The sequence below is a fragment of the Alligator mississippiensis genome, chromosome 1 (genome assembly GCF_030867095.1).
Source record: "Alligator mississippiensis isolate rAllMis1 chromosome 1, rAllMis1, whole genome shotgun sequence".
Taxonomy (NCBI): domain Eukaryota; kingdom Metazoa; phylum Chordata; order Crocodylia; family Alligatoridae; genus Alligator; species Alligator mississippiensis.
In genome coordinates, this window is record NC_081824.1 from 238,121,707 (window position 1) to 238,142,216 (window position 20,510).

Sequence of the window (20,510 nt, forward strand, 5' to 3'; positions counted from 1 at the left end):
AGTAAACTACAGGCCCATCAGCCTGACCTCTATCCTGGGGAAGGTCTTAGAAAAGATTATTAAAGAGGCCATTCTTAACGGACTGGCTGATGGCAACATCCTGAGGGATAGCCAGCATGGGTTTGTTGTGGGTAGGTCTTGCTTGACCAATTTGATTTCCTTTTACGACCAGGTGACATCACCTGGACAAGGGAGAGGAGACTGATGTCATATATCTTGACTTCAGAAAAGCCTTCATTCTGCTATCCCATGCTCACATCTTGGCAAAACTGGCCAACTGCAGCCTCAGGTCCACCATGATCCACTGGCTGGGGAACTGGCTCCGTGGTTGGAGCCAGAGGGTGGTGGTTGACGGAAGTCAATCGTCATGGTGCCCTGTGACCAGTGGGGCCCCCCAAGGCTCTGTCTTTGGACCAATATTGTTCAACATCTTCATTAATGATGTGGACATTGGAGTCAGAAGCGGACTGGCTAAGTTGGTCAATGATACCAAACTCTGGGGTAAAGCATCCACACTGAGGACAGGAGGGCAATCCAGGCTGACCTTGACAGGCTCAGGAAATGGGCAGATGACAGCCTGATGGTGTTTAACACTGAAAAATGCAAGGTTCTCCACTTTAGGAGGAAAAACCTGCAGCATCCTTATAGGCTCAGCAGTGCTATGCTGGCTACCACTACAGATGAAAGGGACTTGGGGGTCATGATTGACCACAAGATGAATATGAGCCTTCAATGTGATGCTGTGGCTAGTAAAGCGAGCAAAACACTGGCTTGCATCCATAGATGCTTCTCAAGCAAATCCCAGGACATCATTCTCCTGTTGTACTCAGCCCTGGTGAGGCCGCAGCTGGAGTACTGCATCCAGTTTTGGGCTCCACAATTCAAAAAGGATGTGGAGAAGCTTAAGAGAGTCCAGAAGAGAGCCACGCACATGATCAGAGGTCAGGAAAACATACCTTACTATAACAGGCTGAGAGCTATGGGACTCTTTAGCTTGGAAAAGCGCAGGCTTGGGTGATCCGGTGGCCACCTATAAGTTTAGCAGGGGTGTTCACCAGGATCTGGGGGGAACAATTGTTCACCAGAGTGTCCCAAGGGATGACAGGGTCTAATGGTTATAAACTCCTGCAAGACCGTTTCAGGCTGGACCTAAGGAAGAATTTCTTCACTGTTTGAGCCCCCAAAGTCTGGAATAGCCTGCAGGTTCAAGCACCTACATTGAATGCCTTCAAGAGAAATTTGGATGCTTATCTTGCTGGGATCCTATGACTCCAGCTGACTTCCTGCCCCTGGGGCAGGGGGCTGGATTCAGTGATCTTCCGAGGTCCCTTCCAGCCCTAATGTCTATGAAATCTATGAACAAAGATTCAAAAGGGATGTGGCCAGCCTGGAGAGGGTTCAGAGGAGGGCTACCTGCTTGGTGAGAGGGCAGCAGAACAGACCCTACAAGGAGAGACTGAAGGACCTGAACCTGTTCAGCCTCAGCAAGAGGAGGCTGAGGGGGGACCTGGTGGCTGCCTACAAGCTCATCAGGGGAGATCAACAGCAAATAGGCAGAGCACTTTTCTCCCCAGCACCACCTGGGGTGACAAGGAACAATGGTAATAAGCTGATGGAGAATAGGTTTAGGTTAGAGATCAGAAAGCAATATTGTACAGTTAGGGTGGCCAAAATCTGGAACCAACTTCTCAGGGAAGTGGTCCTCGCCCCTACCTTGGGCAAATTCAGGAGGAGGTTGGATGATTACGTGTCTGGGGTCTTGTGAACCCAGCATTTATTCCTGCCTGTGGCAGGGGGTCAGGCTAGATGATCTGTTCAGGTCCCTCCTAACCCCAGCTACTATGAAACTACGCTCAACAGATTCAAAGAAAAGAGCTGTAATCCCTGCTACAGAAGAAGGGAAAAACTCCCATAGTCTATGCTGATCTGATCATGGGGTAAAATTCCTTCCTGATACCAGATATGGTAATCAGTCTGATCAGAAACAACCCGAGCAGAGTGTGGGGCCTGGGGCAAATCAGCCTGTGCAGGGCCGTGCCCTCAGATGGGAGGAAGCCAGCGGTGGATTTGGTGGCAAGGGGGGAAGGACGGTGTGCACTGAGCAGATGGAAGTGCCGGATTTGGCGGGGGAGAGGGGTGCCAAGTGGCCGGATGTAAAGCCGATGGCAGCACGGAGTAGACACGGTCGCTCCGATTCGCCCCTCCCCCCCCAGGGATGACCCTGAGTCTGATCCTGAGTTGGAGGAACCTCTTGTTTTTGGTTTTTGTTTGTTCAGGATTTTATTTTAATTTTTTTTAACTCTCATCAGGAGCATTCGTGTATGTCAGTCCCCAGTTTTTCTGTAGCCAACACATAATGCTTCCTAGGAAGGCAGAAAGAATGCTGACAGGGGCAAGAGGAAGAAAAACCCTTCTTTCCTGGTTCCATATGGCAACCGTCAAACCTAGAAACTTGGGATAACCAGGCAATCTTCACTCTGCAGTGCAACCTGGAGATTGTTCCACAACAGCAGAACACTGACCACCTTTGTTCCTGTGCTTTACACATGGCAGGTTAAGGGCTTATCATTGTGTGATGGGATTGACTGTAGGTTTAGTGATAGGTTACACAAGGATTTGTATTGGATGCAGCTGTGGGGTTGATCCTGCCCCATGCAGGGAATTGGACTAGATGACTTCCACAGGTCCTTTCCAGCCCTACTTCTGTATGAGTCTATATCACATATCCTTATTGTACAGTCAGAACTCCTTTTTTATATCATCCTATCCCCTCCATAAATTTATCTCAGGTTTTTTAATTTTCTTGCATAACCAAGTTGATTTGCCACCTTGTCTGAAGTTCAAAAAAATGTTCTTGGATATGTGCATGTGCACAGAGTAAGCAGCAAACATATGGACAAAGAGAATGCACCCTTAATCATAAGCCCATCATTCAGTTCCATGTAAAACCATGCTTCTCTTGGATATTATTTCTATCCAGTGTGTAACTTTATGCTTAAACATGTCAATCATATTCCTGAGGGTGTCAAAAATGGAAGTTGCTCTGTGTTTGTATTTTGTAAATAGTGCAAATCCTAGGATACCTGTCCTAGTATACTGCTGTAGGATTCTACTCTTCCAGTTCACAAATTTACATGAATAGTACATTTATCTTGACCCTTGGCTTTTTAATGCACTTCTCCATTTTATTAACTTTAATAATTTCATCCATATAGAGAGATCATTAGTCAGGTTAGTCTGAAGTCAGGCAGAAGATAGGGCAACTTGGCACTTCTAGAGACTTAAGTGGTTCAGAGAGTCATGACCTTTTGTAGGCAACAGCCTACTTTTAGCTATTATATCCACATATAGGGAGTCCATACTGTTATCTTATGAAACTGTTAAAGGTTTTTTGAGTATTGTTAATGGTAGTCTACATAATACTATCTTTTTTTAGGATACAGTCTGTTCTGTGGGTGTAGGACTATGCTTTTACCATTCTTTAATTTTTTTCTTCTAGCTCTTCTGAATGAAGAAAATTCTACAAGGTTGTGTCTGTGCTTGCTTTTGTTCCCACTGAAAAAGTCCAGTAATGGGAACACTAGTGCAGGGTTTAACTTGCTTGTCTGTGTCAAAGGCACACTGTTAGATAGCCTTGTCATGAGTAGGTTTGGACAACAGAGTGTTTAAAAAACAGAAGGAACTGCTAGCGCCATCTCTATGTTAACACTCCATTGTTGCTGTCAATTGGAGCTTAATTGGACCTTCAAAATCTAATGATGCATATTTAATGTCAGCGTGAACTATTTTGTTGTGATCCTGCTTACATGCTTATCCTACAAATTCACTTTGTTCCCACATGCCAAAAACCCTAGCTGTTCCTACCCATTTATATAAAACGTGAAAAATGAAACAAACATTTTAATATTTTCCTCTAAATATGATACAGGAAATGATACAGGAAAATGTAGATGCAGTAGAAAATAATAGTACTATCAGGAAAAAAATGCAGTTTTTTTTATTAACTTGATTTATGTTTAACTTGGTTCAAAATGTGTTTGTTTATAGTCTTTTAAGCTGCTACAGAATCATCAGTCTGCCACACTAGTAATATAGAGCACAAGGGGGCATACTACATTTGCACGTGGTCCTTGTTGTACAAGAGTTTTTACAAGATAATGATACAGTGCACAGAATTTTGTTTAATTTCTGTGTCGTGGGCTCAAATCTTCCATGCTTGTTTATAACTTTAAAGTGATTTTGTTTTCAAAAGCTTGAACAAAATAGTTTAGCATTTTTAAAGACCAACATATTTGGAAAGATTCTTGCAATCTAAAAACACTAGTTTTGAACATCTTTTACGCTTCTAGAATGAGATAAAACTTTGGGCATTTACACACATGCTCTGGAGGGAGGTGGGAATGCGTTTATTAGAGTGGCTCCAAGAGCTCCTGGAGCGTCTCAATCCCTGTGCTGAAAAATGGTGGCAAAGGGTGCTTTTAACTAAAACTTGTCGAATGAACTTTAGTTAAAGTACCTCTGCCACCATTTTTCAGCATGGGAACACTGATGCATGAAATGCTGGAGTCCCCTCCGATGTGCTGTAATTATAGCATGTCAGAGCAGCCTCACTTCACATTTATAGGCGCCCTGTGGTTTTAGCAGGATCATTGTTCCTACATCACAGGGTGTGCCTTGAGGGGACTGATGAAAATAAGTAATTATTTGAAATATTTATGAGGACTTGTTTTTTTGGGGTGGGGTGGGGGGTTGTTTTAAGTATATCATGTGTGTACTCCATTTATCAATATGCCAGAGGTCTACTGGCACTGCATAGATTTGTATGCAAATTTAAATTGAAATATCCATGCAAAAGTGACTCTTGGTCAGCTTGGTTTCTGCTTGGTTTCAGAATAGGACTTCCCTCATCTCCTTTGCAGTTCCTTTCAGATGCTATCTTTGATCCAGAGTTAGAATCTCTACTCTGGAAGGAATTCTCCATAATTATCTGCCTCCATATCTATACAGATAGAATCATAAAAAACTGGGCTAAAAGAGACTTCATGAAGTCATCTAGTCCAACCTGCTCAAGTCAAGATTACCCCTGACTAAAGCCATCCATGTTTATCTAACCTGCTCTTAAGAACTTTTAAAGATGGATATTCCACAACCTCTCTGGATAGCCAATTCCAATGTTTATTTGATCTTATGGCAAGAAAACTGTTCCTAATATCCAACCTAAATTTCTCTTGCTGCAATTTAAGATCATTGATCCTTGTCCTATCTACTGCAGCCACAGAGAATAACTCATCACCATCCTCTTTATAACCACCCTTCAGGTACTTGAAGACTATTATCCTCTTCAGGGATATGGGAGACTCCTGCTCTGAAGTCTATCTCTTGCTAGGTCTGGGCTGCCTCCATTTTCCAGACTTAGATGCATGTACGTGTCCACGGTGGTCTCACATATGTAGCTATATGTGCAACCTCCTGTATCCTTAATCTGTGCACACCCATTTATGCTTCCACACTGTACGGGTGAGAGACTTACCACCTGCATGTAAGTGATATTATTGGTAATTATACAGCTAAAAAACTTCTATTTAGATATAACAAAGGGAAAAAGAATTCTACCCTTAGTTTCTCCTGTCCTAAGGAGATGAATATTTTCCATTGAAACAGAAATCTATCATCACAGCATTATCTCAAGGTTTTGTATCTTTCAGAGACTTGTAATTGGGGTGTGTGACTGAAGATACCATAGCTTCAGGAAGAATGTTAAATATGTAGCATGCACCATTTTTGGTGTACCAGGTAGATTTTTCTAAAGACTCTACTTTTCTCCTTTGAGAGAAGAATTTTTTTGACATTCAAGAATATTTTACTAGACTTCCAAGGAACATAATTATTCAGTCATAAAAGTCTACTTCAGTTAAGCCACTCTCATCAAGGAGGGGAGTGAAAGTAGCTATAATATTGTGCTATATACAATTGGGATAATCAGGATAATACATTTGAGAATATAAGAAGTTGATGTTTGTAGCACTAGGCAAGGCAGCAAATGTGCTGGCTTTAAAGTGCTAGGCCAAGGGTTGCAAGATTCCTGGGGGAAATCAAGGGGCCAGGAACCTTGTGCCACTTGTCCACCAGCCCACTGTTGACATCAGGAGGCTGACATGGGCTGTCCCTGTCCTGATGCCAACAATCAGCTGACTGTTGGGTTCAGGACCTGGGGCTGCCTAGTACCCATTCTGACAATCATCTGATTATCAGGATGTGCCACACATTCAGTTAAGTCATACAAACCAGCCACAAAGATGTTCTATATTATCTTTGTGGCTGGTTGGCCATTTTATGGTGCCATAAATTGGCTGAACATTCATAGATTCATAGATGTTAGGGTCGGAGGGGATCTCAATAGATTATCGAGTCCGACCCCCTGCATAGGCAGGAAAGAGTGCTGGGTCTAGATGACCCCAGCTAGATGCCTATCTAACCTCCTCTTGAAGACCCCCAGGGTAGGGGAGAGCACCACCTCCCTTGGGAGCCCATTCCAGACCTTGGCCACTCGAACTGTGAAGTTCTTCCTAATGTCTAGTCTAAATCTGCTGTCTGCTAGCTTATGGCCATTATTTCTCGTAACCCGCGGGGGCGCCTTGGTGAATAAATACTCACCAATTCCCTTCTGTGCCCCCATGATGAACTTATAGGCAGCCACAAGGTCACCTCTCAACCTTCTCTTGCAGAGGCTGAAGAGGTCCAGGTGCCCTAGTCTCTCCTCATAGGGCTTAGCCTGCAAGCCGTTAACCATACGTGTGGCCCTTCTCTGGACCCTCTCCAGGTTATCCACATCCCTCTTGAAGTGTGGCGCCCAAAATTGCTCGCAGTATACCAACATGTCATGGTACTAATTGTGCCATAAATTGTGCTGGGGCCCTATTGAACCTTTTGCCTCATTTACTGAACTTCATCCATCCATCTGTCCAGTGCACTGAATATAGCTTTTATTTATGCCAAGTACATGCATTTGTTCTCCTCTACAAAACTGTTGAAAAGGAATTGCCTTTGTTTGCTTTTAACACTTCTGTTCGGACTTGCATTTAATTACACTGCACTAAATATAAGATGCTGCTGTCATTTGCAAAAGCTGTGTGTATGTATCTCAGATATTCTGTCATGATATTGAAAATAAATTGGTTTCTAGCTATGAATATTTGTCCATTAATGCAAAAGACCATTTTCCCAGGGAAAACCACCTTTTACAAACTGGTCTTTTGACTAGCATTAGTTTGATGTGCCAGATAGTTAAGTATCTAAATAGAAAATCTCTTGCTTTGCCTGTTCTGCAGAAGATAATCTGTTGTTTTCATTTTTCTGGAGATTTTCTTTATGTTCAGGAGCCCCATACAGCATAGAATTGAATGGTAAATGCAGTTATGAATGTAAGCCTAAAGATTGCCGAGTGGTCCTATAGAAGGAATCTTTCATTTCATTTAATTTTAGAAGGAATCTTTTATTGTTTCTTACATAGCACTGAGATTGGAGTAGACAGCTCAGGACAAAGAAACTGTACGTCTAATAACTGATGCTTTAACCTTATGTGTCATTCCTTTTTGCAGACAGTCATAGATGCCAATATTTTCCCAGCCCTTATAAATATTTTGCAAACAGCTGAATTTCGGACAAGAAAAGAAGCAGCATGGGCAATCACAAATGCAACATCTGGAGGCTCTGCTGAACAGATCAAGTAGGTGGAAATGGAAGTTGTTCTGAATATTTGAATGAACTTAATGCTTATGTGTAAAGTACCACACTAGTTGCTGAAGAGCTGGAAAGCCTTTACCTTGAGTATAGGTACAGTCCAATCAGGCCCAGTTTCTTAAATTTCCCCTTTGGGTGGGAGGCCCTAGAATCCAGGAGTGCCTTAGTCACTGAGCGATGGGACAAGAGAGAGAGAGATGGATCTATGCACCTACTACCTTTCTGGTCCTCACTCTAGGTCTGGCATTCATGGATTTGACCAACTCTCTTTCTGGGCATCTGAGAATTCTGTATGTGCCCACAAAGGGCGTGCATATGTGGTATGGCTGTTACTATGCATGCCCACTCTGTGTGACTGCATAGTTACACAGCCAACTGTGTACATGCTATGCCACCAGGAATAGCATACTAGCCTTACATAAGTGGCATTTTTGGCACATAGATGATGAAAAACATATAAGCCACCAGATCTGGACACCTAGATGACCAGGAAGGGAATGGTCTTTCACTGCTCGTTGTTTTGATTCATAACATGCATGGCCTTCACAAACTGTTAGGCCATGCAACTTCATATAGTATGCAGATGACTCATCTAAATTACTGACCATGTTGTATGTGGTGTTTTGCAGGTATTTAGTAGAACTGGGATGTATCAAACCACTCTGTGACCTTCTTACAGTAATGGATTCAAAGATTGTTCAGGTGGCACTGAATGGTCTAGAGAACATCCTCAGACTTGGAGAGCAGGAATCTAGACGCAGTGGTGCTGGCATTAATCCTTATTGTGCTCTTATTGAAGAAGCATACGGTAAGGACAAAGTATCTGTGGAGGTCAGGTTAGATGTGCAGTAATTGGGAACCCTTTAATATACAGCAGCTCAGGATTGGTGCTTTAGACTTCTTTGTCATCTTTCTGCCCTTTTGTTCCCTGAAGGATGCCCATGCCCATCCACCAACATGCACCATCTGCTGAGTTAGCGCTGCTCATGTTTGATGTAGAGGTTGATCATATACTTTTTTTTTAAGCACTTAATGCTTATGAAGAGCTTTGGCAATGTCCCTCAACTTCAGTACTCTTCCTCCTCAATAGGTACAGCACAAGATAGAGGACTCATTTACTTTAATCTCCCTCTTTCCTTATTTGCCTGAATACCGCAGACAGGAACTCCCTGCCTTACTTATTTCATAGTTCAGCTCTGTCATTCTCCCTTGGGGATCCTAGTAGGCTTTGGTACCACATCATGATGCTTCAGTAACAACTACGTAGATTCAGTGTATCTTTAGGTTCTCTGGTTCTGCAGTCTTTCCACTGCGGGAACCTGGTGCTCAGATCCAACCATCTTGGGTTCTGTTGTGCAGTATATCTAGTTTTCCATTCTAATAGCTTTCCTCAACTCAGAAAAATGATTGCTCATTGTGGATTTGCTAGGTTGTGCCACATACCAGTTTCACTGTTGTAACTGGAGAATTTTGGCCCAACTGGGTTATAATGAAAGATGTAGAAGATTCTGTGGGCCTCACGTACCATGAGCCTTTGCTTGGGCAGGACAAGATATCTTTTTCTTAATTGCTGAATTGCTTAGGGTGAACAATTGGGCACTGCAGTGTCTGCTTACCTCCCTGTCATACTTGAGAAACTGACACATTTAAGTGAGGTCCTGGTATGCTTCCTCCATCTGTTTTGGGAAGACATCCCCTCTTCTAGTTTGGTGTTATAACTTGGTTCAGTCAAACATCTAAACAGAGAGAGGATTTTCCTTACGGGATAGATCTCACCCTGGTCTTTCTAGGGGTTTGATCCTGTTGTGAAGCTCATGGACGAGGTGATGAACACCTTAGATAGCTTAGAAGGTAAAAGAAGCTCTGTCACATTACCTGAAAGGATCACTGTCATTCTACCTGGAACCCACTTCCAGCAGATGACCCTCCTTTAATGTCTTCTTTAACAGTCTGTAAAATATGGTATTGCTCACAGTGGCAATAATTTCTAATAGGATTGGTTTGAACAATTAGGAGGTATGGGTTGGAGATGGGTGGGAAGCAAGCCACTTACCTTCTCATGCAGAGGTTGCTGCTGCCTAAGTAGAAGCTCCCCAGACATGGGTGGGAGCTGTTAACACAAGCTCCCTGGCACTGTCATTTTGGCATCCTCTAGGATTTTGAGAAGCTGGTGCAGGTGGTATGGGGCATCATCACGCATAACATGGTACATATTTTTCTCCAGTTCCAGAAAAACTGGGGTGTTAGTCCAAAGGTGTTGTTTTGGTAGTCCTGCAGTCATTTATATTTAAATCTACATCTCATTCATAATTTTAAAACAAAATCTAGCCTTCTTGAGCATCTTGACAGTGCATCCAATACTTCCCTGTCAATCATTCACACAGCTAAATTAATGTTTCCTTGAGTTAATATTACTACACCTGAATAAGGTTTTGAGCTAGAACTGAAAACAGTCTTTGGGGCTGAGAAGTAGAAGAGAGAGATTACCAGAAATAGCAAACAGACAGCAAAATTGCAGAAGAAAGATTAACTTGATTTAGTGGAACATTAAGACCATTAAAAAGGAGAGGGTCATTAACACCTGTGGAATGAAGAGAGAGTAGCAGGAATCAGGCACATTTATGAGCCATGAAATGAATTGATTCCCATACTGCTGCCTGAATAGAAATGCTGCATCTCCTGGGTAGTTGGTTTTAAAATGTGGGTGGAGCAGAAATCCAAAGGGGATACAACTGCACCACAACTCTTCCCCCTGGATCCACCAGTGCTCATATTGCTGGTACCCCACTTCTCTCATTTTGCCTCCCAAGTTGCATTGCTGCATACAGGTCAAATATGTCTGTTAATCCCACTAAACCAACCTGAAGGGTATCTTACATTTTTCTTTCTTTGTATATTAGTACTGTTCTGAGTGGTTTCAGCTGCAACCCATCCCCATCTCAAATGCTGGTTGCCAGCTGGCATTTTAGCTCATGCTCTTTCACTGCCTCTGCTTAGTAAATGCTGAATCCTACAAGAGAGGAGTTTTGAAAGTAAAGGAGGTGGTGAACATACTACTTCTCTAAGTGAAAGAAGTGTGAAGCACTACCATGTTTGTAGTGGTAGTGCAATCCTCTAAGCCCCTGCTGTATCTCTAAGGCTATAAATAGGATTCCACAGCGAGCTCTATCAGATGCTGCAGAAAGATGCAGCAGCATGGATTTGGATATCTGGCCCTTGTCCTTAGCCAAGAGGTCATCCTTCTATCTATGCCCTCCTCAGTCTGTTTTTTTCCCCATATCCTGGTCTGAAGCCTGACTGGGAAAAGTGCGGGGTATTCGTCAATTTGTAGGTGAAATTGGAGGCAGTCTTTTCTAAGCTCCTTGGTTAGGTTTCTTCTTATTATAATATGTAAGTATTTGGTGGTGGGCATGGTAAAAACACCAAGGTAGGTAAATAATGAGAAATTCCTTTTTCCAGATTCACAGTGAATGCCTGCTTTGGGTTAGCCTGACTACTTTCAGGAGTGCTGCTGGCTCAGACTTAAAAATGAGAGTAAAAACGATTTGGAGATTAGACGGGGCATTTGACAGTCCAGAACTTCCTCCTGCACATTGTTATCCCAAATGATAATTCTTAAGATGATAATACTAGAAAACTGAAGGTCACCAAGTTATCTCTTTTGGGTTCATGCAGTAATGAAAGGCTACAGACAAGGAGGCTGTCAGAATTCAGTGCTTATGACTTAGTTCCATCACCAAAACCTAGATTTCATTACTTCAGTATACCTACTTACACTGAAATGCAGCAGCTTAGTATTTTAAAAAAATCTCTTCCTGGCTACCAAGTCTTATGTTGTTATGTCTGTTTACGCATGCGAAAAGCCTGTTTGTAGTAGGTCAGCTGTATTATATACATATACTAACTCGTCTGTCAAACAGAAACATGCCCTTGACACAGTGTAATCATGAAAAGATTTTAAGGCCTTGTTCTCCAGACCCTCATAGTTTCTCCTTTTGATTTGCTTTTGTAGTGGGAAACAAGAGGTTGACAGAGAAATCCGAACAGTAGTCTACTATTTATTTCTGTGAGCCTCTGGCCAAAAATAAGACCTATTTTTGCTTCTTTGTTTGGTGGGGCAGGGGTTGGCCAGGGCAGGTGGGGGTGGAACCTCTGCCATGGAGCCTGGTTTTTTTGGAGGTGAAGGCAGGTTGTAATAGACTAGATATTTCTAGTGGGCCAAGAGAGGGGGAGAGAGATGTTTGCCTCACTAAAACTGTATTACTTGTGATCTGCTTCCTTCTGTAGGTCTTGATAAGATTGAATTCCTGCAGAGCCATGAGAACCAAGAAATCTATCAGAAGGCTTTTGATCTGATTGAGCACTACTTTGGGACAGAGGACGAGGATAGCAGCATTGCTCCGCAAGTTGATCTCAGCCAGCAGCAGTACATCTTCCAGCAATGCGAGGCTCCCATGGAAGGCTTTCAGCTTTGAGGTGCCCCCATGCTGTGCGCTCCGCTATCCAGTCAGTCCTACTTTTTGAGCCTCAAGCCACCCACCCATGGAGTGATTCTCTCAATGTTTTCCATAACCCTGTCTGTGCTCATTTGCTTGCCTTGTGCACATGCTGTTACACACATCTGGAAAACCTTTGGCGCTCTGTGGCAAGATGCCCCTTTGGCAAGGGCTGACCAGAATGGTTTGCCTCTAGGCTCTGGACCTCTCCACTTCCATCTTTGTGGAGTTGGGACAGCTATATGTATGTTTGGATACTACCCTTTCCTACTCAAGGAGAACAATCCCTTCTCCACTAGCCCCTACACTCCTGGTATCCAAGATAGGCTGCCTTTTCTCTTGTATTTGCAGTTGTGTGCCTGTATTTCAGGGAGTTACTTAGATTTGCTATCCCTCTCTAGGTGAGTTTTTTCCATGCTCTTCCTTGGGTGCCTCTTTGGATGGCTTTGTGAGATGCATTCAATCCTGACATTCAGCATATCTGATTACTTCGCTGTATGTGCCAGCCTGGCTTTAGGCATATAGAATGTGTCACAGATATTGGAACAACTTCTATATTCCCTGCAATTACAGGCACCAATGGACGTGCTATCTAGTTATTAGAAACACTGAACACAACTGGCGCTCCCCCTTTACAAAATTTGAGTTCCCAAGTGGACTGCAGACCACTTTGGAGGTATGGATAGTTTCTCATTTCCCCTCCATGCATAAAGAATGTATGAGTAGGTCAGTCTTATCACTTCCCCAGAACAACTTTCCTAACTGAATGGAGAAAATTAAGCCCTCCCACTCCCCATCCCTAATACTGTATGATTCAAAATGGTCTCTTTATTAGTTGTACCTTCCCTGTTTTCATAGGGAAATTAATTATCTGGTCATCCTTAGCATTGTGAAGCTGATAATTCACTTTTTTATACAGCTTGACTGGAACAGGTTTCTCTTCTGTAATATACCTTTTGATGTAATAGCTTAATGTGCTAAACTGTCACTGGAAGGAGGGCACTGTAAAGTTAGCTCTCATGACTGTTTTCATCCTCATGCAATAGAGCTTCCCCTCCAGTTCAGCCCCAAAAAAGAATCCTGCTGATCAACCTTTTGTTTAACCAGTATAATGACACTACATTTAAAAATAATATGAATATTCTTCCCTGCATTCTCCTATTCCTGCCCTTCCATTTTTACCTCACTACTCACATGTTCCGAGCTAAGTCATCTGGGATCAAGTGGTTCCCACAAGCTATATCTCTAAGGATTGCTAAATGCATGACAGTTGTCCTGTGCAGCTGTAGACTGCGCCTTTACTAGCAGCATGTTCTTAGCTCTGCAGCCTCCTTGGATTACAGGCATCTGAAGGCAAAAGCCAATCACTTCTCACTAAAGTTAAGATGACATCAGTATAATCTTCATGTAACATGGGAGATGCCACATCACTGAAGGTCGTTATTCTATTTCTGTGAATTCAGTGGATTTTCCAAGCTATCTGCTCTTTCCTGCATTGGAATACATTCTTTCAAGACATTTGGGATCTTTGGCACACCTATTTACCCCAATATAAACATTTCAAAAGTTGCCATTGCTGCAGTATCATGCATCTGTGGTAGATTCTATTGACAGAACTGTCTGTAAGATCTTCCTCGTGACTTCATTCACTGACAAGCCACTGCAAAAACAACCCACAGGATACCCATTCAAAAAAAATCACATGATGTACCACTGCAAGAAGCTAGGTCACAGCCTAAACATCAGTTCTGTGTGGACATTACTTAAATATAATCTTCATTTTGTGTTTGTACTTCAGGATGGAGATTCTGACCTGTGTGGCCATTGCAGCAGCCATTGACTATCTCCCTAGCTAACTCTGCTGGCCTCTGCCCTCCACGTTACTTTCTCTAGTGCTGCTTTGTGCTGAAGGAACATTTAGTTTACTGCACTTGACCTGTAAATGGACTTCAGTTCTTTGAAATTTTAGGGTTTAAATTTGGAAGTTAATTTAAAAACAACAGGAAAACCCTCAATGTTGCCTTTACATCACATACAACTAACTGTGTTTATCTTTATTGAAGAGTGATAGAAGCACTGATTTAGTAGTAAAATCTTGTTTTAGCTCTTGGATTTTTTGTGCTGGATTTTTTTACGTGTAAATTTCCAACAACATGTCATTTCTATAAGATTTGTTTAAAATCATGTACCTTTTATTGGATGGTATAAAAATGCTACATATTTTGTAAACAAATCTAACCAAAGTGTGTGTGTATATAATCTGTATATTCATATATGTATATTCTGTGTATATATACAAAAATGTATATATACATACATATATACACACACACACACACACACACACACACAGAGGCATGTGTGTGTATATATGTATATATATATATTAGTGTTTCTTTTCCCACGCTAGTGAAAAATGTGGTGCATTGGCATTCTCACCCTCTAGGATATAATGACAGTTGCCTCTAAATGAGTGAATTAAAACAAACTCCATTTAAACTGAATGGTGTGCCTTTCTGTGTAAAAAGCCTGGCCAGCATTTGTTACTTTTGCCAGTGAATATGTTAAACCAGAGCAGTTGAGTATAAGACTTTAAACTTTATATCTTTGCTTGGAATGTTTGATTTAGTTAATGCAGGTAATAGTGTTGTTGTTTTACTTATACTTCTCTAAGGGACTTGACTGGTACCACATCATATTTTGACTGAAAATCAGAACAAAACCAAATCTATATGGTACACATTAAATGGATTAAAATCTGGCTACCTGATAGGTCTCAATCTAATTGTGAGGGGGTATCATCAAGTGTGTGTTTCCAGTGAGTTCTTGTAAGGATCAATTATTGTTCTTGTAGTATTTGACATTTTTCTTAATGACCTGGAAGAAAACAAAATGTCTGTTGATTCAGGTTTTCAGCTGATACAATGGTTGAGGGGGAGTGATAGATATTGAAGACAATAGTTTGCTCAGAGAGCCACCTGGATCACTTAGTAAATAGGGTGCAAGCAAAATATATATGTATCAATAGAACAAAATGCAAGGCTAGTAACTTAGGTAAAAGAATTCAGGCTATGCTTACAGAATCAGGTATCTCTAGTCCAGAAAGCAGTAGATCTGGAACTTAGGGCCCCAGGTCACTTGAACCAGAGCTTCTAGTGAGATTCCCTGGCCAAAAGGGCTAATGTGGCCTTAAGGTGTTTTAATTGGGGAAATCTTGAGTAGAAGTAGGGTGGTTATGTAATCTCTGTGTTTATCACCAGTGTCCAGTTTTCATGTTATTGGTTCAACAAAGATGTTGAAAAATTGAGGGGGTTCAAATGAAAATGAGAGAATGATTAGAGAATTTGAAAAACATTCCTTGTGACAAGGAGCTTACCAATGTTGCTGTGCTATCAGCACCAACAATACTGGGGTACGAAGCGTACTTTCTAGCACTGGATTTGTCATGCTCAGAATTTCAGGGGGTTCTTAGAACAGCAGTTCTAGGGCCACATCTGACCTTTAGCTATCCTACTTCTTTCTTGCACTGAGACAGAAGGCAGGGTAGATTTTCACTGTATAAACTAACAAAATCAGAGATGCTTACAAAACCTATTGCAGCAGCTTGCTTCATCAGATGTGAAAGAGTTGCAGAAAGCAGAGCTTCTAGATAGAAAACAGTGATTAGACTACAAAGGGCAGGGAAGGAGGAAGAAGGAGGGGGCACTACTGGCAGAGCAAAGTTGGTAAATGAGATCAAAACAAAGCAGCTAACCCATTGAGGGACAGGGGTTATAAAAGCTAATCCAAGTAATAAGATAAGAATTGGCAGTCTCAGTTTGAACCATACCAAGGTTTGTCCTCTTGGGACCAGCACAGGGTACTATCAGCACACTAGCAGTTGGTGTTGAGGGTCCTCCTTACCACCACTGCCAGTTTTGGTAGTAGGACAGAAAGACTTCTTACCATCCTCTCAAGTACATGAAAGGAGGGAAAGTAAGGACCACTCTAGCTACCATGTATAGAGGACATCCGTTTTTCATTAGCATATATCTCAGGGGTGGGCAAAATGCGGCTCGCTAGGCCATTCCATTCAGCCCACGGAGCCCCTAAAAAATTTAGAAAATTAATATTTATCTGCCCCAGCTGCCTGTCATACGGGCCTCGTTGGCTTACCAAAACTCAGTAAGCGGCCCTTTGCCTGAAATAATTGCCCACCCCTGATATAGCTGTTGAAGCTACTTACTGCCTTTGGAACATATTGGTGATTTGTTTTGTATTTTCTGGAATAAATATGACCCTTAAACCTGGTGCAGACCACCCAAAGACCTGTGTAGAGCTAAAATACTGTTGTAAGCACTTCCTGTGCTCCTCCCCTCTGTTAGTCTGAATTTAGGCCTTGAAATCCTGACTAAGAACAGGAGCCAACTAACGTGCCTGGTGGAGTGAAGGAGGGCAGACACTAATCAAGCAGATGATCTATCTAGGCTAGAAACTTGTTCTTCACTCTTCACTGTTGGCTTTTTCATAACACTGTCTTTGGAAGCTATCATAATAGGAAAAAAGCCATCTTATTTGAGTACCATATATCTGAACTCAAAGAAACATGGATTCTTTCACCACCCATGAGAGAGACAGAGTTTACTTTTCTTTCCTGACACCCGTTAAAAACAAAACAAAAAAGATGATAATTTAACAGTGGACAAGGATAGCCAAATGACCCAGCTTTGATACTCTGGGACCCATCTAGAAGCACCATAGAAGCATGCATATGATATCCATGATCTCTAAGCTGCTTCAGAAATGATATGGAAAGACCTGTCCTCTGAACAGATGGAAAGAAAGGTTGAGCTGTTTGTATTGAGCTTCTGTCAAGCTCTGGAGCCTCAGGGTAAAATATTTATAAGTTTTGGGGCAGAATAGTGAAGTGTTGGTTGGAAAACATTGTATCATATTTACTCAATTCGAAGATAAGTTTCCCCCCCGCCATTTTACAATGAGGGGAAGCCCCTCATCTTGGAATCAAATATGAGGTGGGGGAGAGCAAATGGAGTGGGCAGGCAGCAGTTGTGACTCCTAACCACCACCCTGCTCTTCCTCCCTTCCTGCCCCCCACCACCCCATCCTCTGCTACCTACACTTGCCCTGGTGCTGGTAGGCTCTGTCCCTGCTCCAGCCTGGGGCACAAAGCATGTGTGTGCTTCAGCCCTAGCTTGGCCCAGGAACAAGGGTAAACAGCAAAAGAGGGAGATTGGGGTGGGGGCAAGAAGTGGGGGCAGTTTACTTGATCCCCGCCACCACCTGCCCATCCCCACCCCATAGTCTGCCTCCCCACCACCTGCCTCCCTTCCATTGCTTTCCCCACTGCAGCAGTGGGGGGATGAATTTAAAGATGATTCTCCAATAATTAGATTTTCTACTTGGAAAATTATAACAAATGTATACATTTTTCATGTATAGAATCTAATTTGGAAGGTCATCTTAAATTTAGGATCATCCGGGATTTGGGTAAGTATAAAGTGGAAAGCTAGATTTGTTTAAAATATTTCACAAACTGGAAAATGGCACAGACCCATGAACATCTGGACAGAGGTCAGTTTATAATCCAAATGAATTGGACACATGCCAATCTTGATCATACACTCCAGAATACAAAGTAACAGGGATGCTAATTCTATTGAGAAGAGTTATTTGACCTTAAGGGCAACAACTCCAGTCCTTCCATCTATCCTCTGAAGCAAAGAGTGAACCCCAGGATCTTCCTTTTATGGGGCTTTGCCTTTTTAATGAAAGGATGGAAGGGATTGGGATCCTAGAGAAAATGTATGGGCTAGTGCCAGTTTTTTAGGTCATTCTAAACCTTCCACTTTAATGCAAATACTCCTCCATTCCAGCATTCCAGCTTTTTTAACTACAGAGAGAACCAGGCTGCTCTGGAGACTTATTTTGGAAGAAGTTCCCAGCAACAAAAAGACCTAAACAAATGCTTGAAGTGCCTCCTTACAACCTCCTCTGTCTTCCACCTCCTCCCAGAGAACAGATTTGATATTATAAGCCAGAGCTGTTAACTATTGTCAGCAGTCTTTCTGTTCCTGTCTTTTGGGTCTCCTTTCTTCTTCCTCTCTACTTCTACTGATGTAGAATTAATTTAGATCTCTGGGTACTGGATATTCTTCCTCCTCCCTAGTTTTTAGGAGAACAAATTGAATCCACTTCTCCTTAAAACATAGCAATTATCTGATTTAAATCCCATTTCATGGAGGGGATTGTATTTCCTTTTCATTCTACTTTTCTTTTTGCAGAGAGGTGCATCCTAGACTTGAGGAATTTGAACAGATGCATAAAGATGTTCACATTTGATTTGTTTGCTGTGAGAGATTGTGATGTGCCTTCCCTGGAAAGCATGCAACTCAGAGGCTTGATTTCATGTTGTCTTCACATCAAATAAATGAGATTTGTCTGAGCTAGTTCTTATCAATCTAAAATTGTCCTGTCCAGCCTGTCTTGTAGCCCTTTGGAATATTCACCACATACCTAGGGTGGTAGCTGCTCTCTGTCAGCAGTAGGCCAATGTCTGGATGGTTGGCTGGCAAAAGCCAAGTCTTAGCAAGAACTGGCACAGGCATTGAAATACAAGCTGCCACACTCCTTATGTATCTAAATTAGTTGGAAGAAATGTACATCCAAACCCACTGCAAATAAATTATTGCCTGTTGGAGGGTAAAAGCTAGCCTATGGATGAGAAGCAGTAACTATAATCAGTTAACAAGGGCTGGTCCTACCATAGTTAACAGCACTTAAACAACTAGTCAAACTGGATGTAGCTTCTTTGTAAAATAACTGTAAGGATTTGAGGAGCTAGGGACTTTTGAATACATCACTGGACAGTCACCTTGCTGGGGTCACCCCAGTTGTCTTTAACAGAGGCTTCTATTCTGGCAGAGGTCCCTTCCAGCCTTACAATCAGTGAATTGTCAGGAGACTGATCTGATCATCTCTAGTTGAGGATGTGGAAAGAATCAAGACATCCCTACAGGGTAGCTTTGCTTCCAGAATTATATGAAAAGCAAGTAATTTTTTATTGATGTCTTTTATTGGACTAACTGTATAGCTGGGAGAGATGAAGCCACTTTAGAGCAAGAGGTGCCAGACAAATCATAAAAAAAATAGAGCTGGATGGAGCCTCAGGAGGTCCTCTAGTCCAGTCCCCTACTCAAGGCAGAATTATCCCTGACTAAACCATCCTAGCCAAGTGTTTGTCCAACCTTCTCTTGCAAATTTTGAAGGATGGAGATCCTACACTCTCTTGTTAGTTTGTTCCAATGTTCAACTACCCCTACAGTCAGAAAGTTCTTCCTAATATCCAACCTAAATTTCCCCTGGTGCAATTGGAGATCGTCAGTCCTGTCCTGTTCCCCTTAGCCACAGACAGTAATCTATCTATTCTCTAGAACAAGGATTGTCAAACTATGGCCTGCAGACAGGATCTGGCCCCTAAGGGTGGGTATTTATGACATGCAGCAGCATGTGCATCAGTCCCTTAAAGGTGACTGTTCAGTTCTGAGGATTGGTTTCTTGTGCTCCCCTGACATTTCTCTCCCCCTCACCACCAAATTAGCTATTTTCAGTTTACATTAGCCGTACTTTTCAGCAGCAGTAGGTAAGTGGAGGTTGCATTAGGATGGCACAGGAGACCAGCCCTTGGCACAGAGCAGGGGGGTCTGGGCACTGTGGAGGGGATAAGCAGCCAGGATAGCTCGCTATTCTAAAAGGTTATTGACTTCCTGCTTTAGAGAATATCTAATCTGACTTCTGATGAGTGCTGGGGAGGAGCCTACTATAGAACACAGGTATCAGTGACAAAAGGACAGAGGACCTGGAAGCAAAATTTCGGCTGGTAAATAGAAGACTTCATTGCATTTTCAGAAATGGTCCTCATACAGATCCACATTAACCGAGAACTTTAAGATCTTTGTGTGACTGAGAAGGTGGTGCAAAGAACAGTTTACTTGTGTTAATCACTGGGAATATTTTTTGGGAATCCTATACAAAGGGGACATCCTCCACTTTAACCAAAATGGAGCCAGATTATTGCTACATAACAACATTTCAGATGTAAGAAGTTGATAAGAGCTGAGGAATACATAAGTAAAATAGGCAATGGTGGCAGTGGCAGTCCCTGGCAGTCCCTTGATACAAGGAGAATAGTTTCACAGCAAATAAAAAAGTTATTGAAAGAGAAGATGTTTTCATATATTGTAACTTAGAGGTGCATTTGTTCTTCAGTAAGCACAT

General features: G+C 42.2%; 1 protein-coding gene across 2 annotated transcripts in view; it reads left to right on the forward strand.

The window, feature by feature from the left end:
• The window catches only part of KPNA1 (karyopherin subunit alpha 1), an 89,692-nt gene extending 74,695 nt beyond the window's left edge, over positions 1–14,997 (forward strand). For both annotated transcript variants that reach the window (XM_059720321.1, XM_014598217.3), the window contains 3 exons: positions 7,599–7,726; positions 8,370–8,548; positions 12,028–14,997. In XM_059720321.1, coding sequence (XP_059576304.1) covers positions 7,599–7,726; positions 8,370–8,548; positions 12,028–12,215 — 495 coding nt within the window. In that variant the 3' untranslated portion in view covers positions 12,216–14,997. The remainder of the gene's footprint in view (positions 1–7,598; positions 7,727–8,369; positions 8,549–12,027) is intronic.
• The last annotated feature ends 5,513 nt before the right edge of the window (positions 14,998–20,510 follow it).